The 8,096-nt window shown below is 36.5% G+C and overlaps 1 protein-coding gene across 34 annotated transcripts in view; it reads right to left on the reverse strand.

The window, feature by feature from the left end:
• Positions 1–8,096, reverse strand: part of LOC118403268 (microtubule-associated protein 2-like) — a 93,619-nt gene that overhangs the window by 44,300 nt on the left and 41,223 nt on the right. For all 34 annotated transcript variants that reach the window (XR_004829631.1, XM_035801880.1, XM_035801913.1 and 31 more), the window contains exon 3: positions 211–318. Coding sequence is in view for 33 of the 34 variants with exons in the window: in XM_035801880.1 (XP_035657773.1) it covers positions 211–318 (108 nt within the window). In the remaining variant the exon portion in view is untranslated. The remainder of the gene's footprint in view (positions 1–210; positions 319–8,096) is intronic.

Here is an 8,096-nt window from a genome sequence, read left to right on the forward strand (position 1 = left end):
CCTTTTTATATGTGAAGTACTATGTTCTAAATCCTAAGTATCCTAATTTCAAGTCATCTACTGAGGTCTCAATAAGGTACAAGATATCTCTGTGAGCTACTCAAGCTAAAATAGGATCCTGCTGTGTCCTTATGTGAAGATAGAAATGACAGCAAAGCTCTACAGGGCAAGCAGACTGTGGTGGCTGTATGCTACATAAGGAAAGGAAACCTTTAGTAGAGGAGTGTAGAGCATCTGTAGCAGCAATATCCAGAGTTTCAGCTCCCTCCATGCTTTCCTTCCGTCCTTGTTTTTCAAGGACGTCAGGTTTTCCAGGCACTGACAGCATGATAGTAAAAAATACAAGAAGAGAAGAAGACAACAGTCCTGGTCACTTTGCTTTGAACAGGTCCTTTTTGAGGAACTTTCCTCCCTACATTGTTAATGACAAACAAGTAAAAGAAATGAAAATTTATTTTGAAAATCTTCAGGATTCACTACAATCTTTTTATAGTTTTTGTTTTCAAAACTTTGCTGTTTAATCTTTTTGACAAAAAAAATGAAATAGATTTGGTTCATTTGTAATATATCAATATCAGACATTCATGGGTATACCGTTCTTAATTCAAGACAATCAAATGCTTTGTAAATACATTTGACAACGTGTGATATTCCAATGTAACTAATAGGTAACCCTCATGTGAGTAAATTATAAAGAATGTTCTGCATATCTTGTATGGCAACCTGTCAATGCAAAGTGACCAGTTGTCAAATAAAAGACAGTTTTATTCAACCAGTGAAGGTACATGAAAGGGTGTAGTATGTTATCAAGTAAGTTGGAAGGTTGTAAAATGTGTATCTATCTCCATGAACATTTAGAGGAGGATGCCATCCACCATCATCATGTTGTATGTAGAATAGTCAACTTTTCAGCACCATAGACAGCACCACATCCCTTCAACTCACCAGCGCTTCACAGTAACTATTTGCTACAGGCTGTGATTACAAAAGTTTAGAACTATAAAGACAAGATTATCTCTAGATGACAAGATGGAAAATGCTTCATATATATATATACAGTAATAACTATCTCTGTTACGTTTAAAAAATCACACTACATAGCGTTTTGAGCAATACTATTACAATTAACCAGCATTAAACCATGTAATATGTAATACAATCCCACTCTTGGTTTTAGGTATGAAACAAGTTGGGAAAATGTCATTCTTATAAATGTAATATGGATTCTCAACAACACGTTATCATGTATCCAATATTGAAATTATAATGTGATATGTAGTCAATATTGTGGTACTAGAAAGAAACAGCTATTAACTATTATGAAAGTGTCTCATATCTATCTAAAGTGATATCTTTGCTTATGAATCACTCTATTGCTACTCTATACTATCATATCATAATTACTTGAGGTAAAACCCATAGAGAGTTATCTCTGTGCTACATTAGCCCCATTGAGGTGATAGACGGACATGTACAAAGCCTTGCCGTTTCTTTAATCAAACTTCAATTGCCTACAGGTTCCCCAAGGCACATCATGTGCTATCTGATATAGGCCGTGCATATTGAAATCTTTTTTCTACTTTTGACACTAAGGAAAGTGATGTTCACTTTGATTACTTTGATCATATAATTAATGAACTTGGAAATTACTCTGGAGATTACTTCAAGGTAGCTTTAACAACAGATGCTACAAAACCAATAAAGCAGCTTTTCACAATACCAAAGTCTAGGTACTCTCATGTCCCTAATAAACATACCTTCCGGAATAAACATACCCCCTGACAAATCTTCAAAATCTAATAAACATACCCCCCGGAATAAACATACCCCCCGGAAAATGACCAAATTGACATGTAGACTGTGTCCATGCTACTTCTGTTCAAGGGAAAGAAGATAATAAGCAGGTAGGTTATTTTTATTTACTTATACCTGCATGATCACCAAATCAGTTAAATATAGCTGTATGAATAATGAATATTGAATAACTATAGATATTTTGTTCAAATTATAATATTTTCTCCATTTTCTAATGAAAGGTATACAGACTCCTAACCGGGGGCCAACAGTGCTTTCAAATTCAACAAGTGAAAATTTACATGATACATGAATTTTCTACTCAGAACTTGAAGCAAGTAATCAATAAATATTTTTGTACATTACTTAAAATTACTGGCATATCAATAAAATCATTATAAATATAGCTCCAAGTACTCAACCATATATGTTTTAGACATAGCCACCAATTAAAACACACATCAACACTCCCAAAATGGACACAAACTGTTCACAAAGTTTTTGTGAGAGCTCGTCTGTGAAGTAGCCCAGCATTCAGGCCACAAATACTAAATATGTTACAGATTATATTTTGACACTAGAAACCGCTAAAATTAGAAAATTTTATGATTATTTCTGAAATTCAACATCCTGAAAATATATATGACATTTTGTGCCCATCATTACACCGAAATAAAATCATTTTCACCCGTTTACGGCCTCATTTTAGTGATTCGAATCTGGCTCCCAACAGGGTGCTAGCTTTACTGTCAGTGCGTGTTATTCCTGGCAGCCATGTTGGACCAGTTTCGGTCTTTTTCTTCAAGTTTAAAGCTGTTTTTACGGACGGATTTCTGCTGTTTTTGAAGAATTTGCGGCCCCAAAACTCACATTACAAGGGAAAGAAGGTTCTAATTGTTGTTTCTTATGTGAAGGAATTATTCGTCCGCCCCGTTGACGCTGCCGATAGCGCATGGAACCACATGGTCGGAAATATACTGTACCTGTACATGCTAAAATTATGTGATCATTGTGTTCATTTACGATGTAAATAGAGACTGTAAAAGTTGTTTATATAAAAAACTGTGCTTCAAAACGTCAGTGTGGAGGCTTATTTTCCCAATAATAACATTTATTTTGTACATTCATAGCGAAATCGACCGATATTTTACATAATCGCTAGGATGTTTGGGTCACAGTGGAGGGGAAATCCGAGCCGCTTCGGCCAAAAATAGTGAATTTTGAGCAAAAATACCGCGGACATATAGACAGAAAACCCAAAACTTTTTATTATGCGGTTGTCCCTGGTTAGCAAATTGGGAAACCATCAGTACTGAAAATCTACTGATAAGTACTGATCGACTACTAACAGTAGAAAGTTAGTAGATTTTCAGTAAATCAGCCTCTACTGTCCTACTGAACCACTACTGACAAGTACTACACCTCTATCTACTGTTCTTTTACTGTCCGAACAGTACTAAAATTCTACTGTTCTACTACTTGCCATCTACTGAATAGTTTGACCAATCAGACCACTACTGACATCTACTGTTCAACTACTGGCCATCTACTGAGATATCGACCAATCAGATCACTACTGACTTCTACTATTCTACTACTGGACATCTACTGACATGTTTCGACCAATCACAGTCTTTAAACTGTCAACCTGTGATTGGTCCATTTGTACTTCAAATGACAGTTGCATTTTGGCTCCATTTTGGAGATGGAGTCAGCCAGGGTAAGATGTCTGCTTATCTCTCTATGTGTAAACTGGGTTTATAAAACACCCAAAACAGTTTTGAAGTTAAGATTATGCTAAAAATGAAAAGGAGATGCTGTGGGGACTATAGCTAAACACTAACAAGGAAGGAAAACCTCAGCAAAAAGGTTAAAGTTAGTTCAAAGTTTAATATACCCCCCTCCCCAGCCAGTGTCAATTTGAATCAGACATTCTGATAATGATTGTTTGGACAAATTTATTCATGTATCTTTGTCCATTTATCTAATACTGTAACAATGAGTCCACTTCTGCCACCCCCCTCCCCTCAGAGTCAGAATGACCTTCTTTGTTCATACTGTAACAATGAGTCCACTTCTGCCCCCCTCCCCTCAGAATGACCTTCTTTGTTCATATACTGTAACAATGTACCATTGAAAGAGAAAATACTCAGTAAAATGGTAACATCTATTATCATAATACCGGTACGTTTACGACGATTTCTCTAGCCATACTGATTTGACAAATTGTCAACGCATCATTTTCTCCAGTTACATGTTGCTGTTATAGGTTACCCTTGCCACTTCTTCAGTGTAACTTTTCTGCCACTCTTGTCCTGCTAAAAGCGTAATATTGTAATTGTAACACGCCGCGGAATTACACGGCGAACGGGCGCGTGGTTGGGAGGGGGTACAAAATACCGGTAGGAAGAAACACGGCACAATTAACTGCCGCTATGTACGTTTATACATCCTCTGATGTTCCTTCCTTTTCTGTCAGTAAATGCATAAAACATAAACCTGCATGAGCATACAAAATGTCATGAGAAAACGGACGTATACTGTCAAGAATTTTCATTTAACTTCTGTCCGTCACAACCGCTATGACGTAACACTTCACTGCTAGCGTAGATATAAAAATGGCGGGAAAATGGCTGCGTACGTTCAATTTTGCCCATTCAGTCGTAGATCCGGGCTATTATGCAACGGTTCTTCACACTTTTACATGAGTTCTAGGTCACCAACAGAAATTCAAGACTGTTGTTGAATCATGTTCGTCTTGTGCCGTGAGCATGTGTAATTATGATCTATATAAATTTGGCAATGAATGTGACAGTGTGTTCGTCCCACGACGAGCTGCCTACCCCGAAATTTAAAAAAAAGTATACTGAAAACTTTTGGCCTTGTTGTCTTCGAATGCATTGTTATCGATGCTTTGTAAATGGTGTATTGGACACCTAGATGTCTGAAGTGTGCACAGCTCAGAAATAACTATTGTTGCATGTGTAGATCTCTTTAAGTTCCAGTATTTTTAATCTACCGGTATAAGTCTTACTACCGGTATTATGCCAATGCATGTTAAGTTAAATGTGAAAGTAAATGCAACAGCATGTATCAGAAAGAGACAAATGACTGAGTGTCTACCCCCCACCCCAGCCTGTGTCAAAGTCAATTTGAAATTGTATCAAGCATGAATGTTTGAACATTAGGATCTTATCAAAGTTTATACATTACTGTTACCTCAGAGGCTTGTTAAAACTTCTAAAAGGATTCTTCTGAAGTTACATGTTGCAATTACTGTTTAATAGTGACTTTCTGTAAACTCTGCTTGTGTGCTGAGTGCTTGCACACGTTCTGTGTCCTCCATGTATATTTGAAGGTCATCTTGTTTTTACTACATATCTACTGTGTGTCAGTAGATATTTAGTAGTTGTGTCAGTAGATATTTACTGTGTGTCAGTGGATATCAAGAAGTCATTTACTGTTGTGTCAGTAGATATCTACTGTGTCTCAGTAGATATTCAGTAGTCATCTACTGTGTGTCAGTAGATATTCAGTAGTCATCTACTGTGTGTCAGTAGATATTTAGTTGTCATTTACTGTTTCCCTAATAAATATCTACTGATTATTTACTGATTTTCCACTGAGTTTTTACTGATTTTCTACTACGTCAGTACTGGAAATTTGCATAAAGTGTGAATAATTAGTAGATATGACAGTACTAGATATTTACTATTTAGTAGATATACAGTAGATTTTTCAGTACTGCACAGTAGGTGTTCAGTACTACACAGTACATTTTCAGTACTGATGGTTTCCCAAGGGTAAGCCCCAATTTTCAAAAAAATAATAAACGTACCGTCCCAAATAAGAACGTACCGGGTGGAATTTTCTTGGGAAAAAAATAAACGTCCCGGTACGTTTATTAGGGACATCATTTTATTAGGGACATCATTTTGAAGAGTAGATCATTTTGAAGTATGCTTGTGTGGTGTTTGCAGTAATATAACAGTACTTACCTATAACATTCCTAAGTTTAAATTTCTTTATGGGGATCCAAAAACATATCTAATTGGAATAGGGCAAGTTCTGTAAGAAATTTGCATTTGTTGGCAAAATCTTAGTTTTGTTTATAGAAAATCACAGCAAATTCACAAAGACCAATATCTTTGAATGATGAATACTGATGGGCTATTGCTATCAAACCTACAAATGTATCTTGAGCTTGGGAAAATATTCTAGAACCTTCTTACCCATTCCACATGTTATAAGTGGTTTGTTGACTTACATTGATCTAGTTTACAGCAATTTGTATATGGCTAAACATATTACCAAGTTTCATGTTTCTTGAAAAAAAGGGTAATCACATCACTCCTGCAGATGGTCAAGAGCAACTGAAAATTCGAAGTGAGCAAATTGCTTTTGCATTGAATGAAAGTTACAAATTTCCACATGTAACAAAATGATATTTTGTTTGCTAGAGAATGCATTGTAGTTATAACACCAGTCACTCCATTCTAGGAAAGTTGTTTTCCGGATTTGAACGCGGACATCTTGAAATCCCCATTTTTCAACTTTTTTCTTCCTGAACATACATGAAAGTTTTACATACCATTGGAAAGATCATGTTATCTGGAGTATGAGGCTCCTTTTTTATGGTCATAACGTACAAATTTCTTGAGATATTTGACTTTGAAAATTGCTTATCCCGAGGGTTAGACACCGAAACCCGAAGAAAATTCTTGAGCCCGCTGGCTCAATCAAGTCAAACCGTCGGTCTTCAGAGCTTACCCCGATTGAAGACCGCATACAATTAACACCATGAAAATCACTGAATTAAATAGAATGCACCAAAAAGCTGTTATTCAAAAAGAATTCACACCTGGCAAGCTTGTGTAATTAGCACGTGTATGACAAATTCAGACTACCTGGCAACTCAGGTACAGACCGACGGGGTGAACAGAAGATCCTCGGGAAATATTACTGAACCGTCCCCCGCTAAAGGCGGGAAAAGGTTGTTTTGTATATAGTTAGCTAAATCAATACAATTTGCTTGATTTCAATGATTCATATGAAGAAAAGTTATCTTTGAAAGAAAAGCACAGCCTTGTCTGCCCAAGGAACTACACCGGGTCCGATATTTATTATTTTGTTTTAATCACACAAGACTTAGGGATTGTCCTTGTAACCTTCTTAGATAACGAAATTGCCACTGGCCTCCCAGCAGGGTGGCTGGTGCCAGTTTATTATTATTTATTTGGTGGGCCAACTACTCTCTCTTTGCAACCAGGGGGCTGAATTGTGAGGAACTCAGCCTATGTCTAATCTGGGTTGATGAATAGAGAAGTTTATTTGCAAGTTCATGCTTGAGGGCTAATTGCAAGTGCATGGTGTAAATATAGGAGATATAGAAGTGACAATAAACAGTTATAAACAATATTCTACTATAATATAATACTAGTGTTGGCTATTTCTATACTGGTTGGGTTTGACTTCTTTTTTGGAAGCAGAGGGAGACGGAAAGCCCCACATTTTCTACAATTTGTGGGTTCTCCGATTTCAAGAGAAAAGTGGCTTTCTGTTCGTCTGTGGGTGTGGGGAATCTATATCTATACTTATATTATGTAGAAACGTCTGGATATACATATCTGTAATTCTGTTCCTTATCAGATAACATACATATACAGGGTCACAGAGTGAGTTGTCTGAGTACCAGAGATAAAAATATCCACTATAATCAAGTATTTCTTTAACATGCTGCAACAATGAACTTCTCCAGCAATTTACAAGAGAGTTGTGCTGTTCCAAGAGTGCGTTTACTTGTAAATGGATGCTTAGTAAAATCGATTTGTGTGAAACATTACATACTTTTTATTAGCCAATATGTTACAAGTCGAACGGAAATATCTATGTCTAGTGGAAAATCTGCCTAATTCGGACCTACATGCTAAATTACTACTATTTCTAGAGACTCCAACTTGGATGAATGCCTAAATGTTTTTGCAGAATTGGTTGTGTGTAATTTCGATCAGAGATGTATCATAATTTCTCAGAACCCCAAATTTCACAAACATATAACAGAATGGGTTTACCACAGGAATCAGATATTCTCAGAAGGCTATCAGGTGAAACTAATGAACGAGTTAGACCAAGGAGGTTTCCTTTTTTCAACCTCCTTGGTTAGACATTTGAGGCTGTGCATCCAGGCTTTGCGCGCTTTGACAATTATTTTTTTGCTAATGAAAAGGTACCTGATGATGAATAAAACTGTGACAGTGTGAGCCAGAAAAATATCCATCAGGTATTTAGTTTGTTTGTTTTTT

The sequence above is a fragment of the Branchiostoma floridae genome, chromosome 16 (genome assembly GCF_000003815.2).
Source record: "Branchiostoma floridae strain S238N-H82 chromosome 16, Bfl_VNyyK, whole genome shotgun sequence".
In the NCBI taxonomy this organism is placed as follows: domain Eukaryota; kingdom Metazoa; phylum Chordata; class Leptocardii; order Amphioxiformes; family Branchiostomatidae; genus Branchiostoma; species Branchiostoma floridae.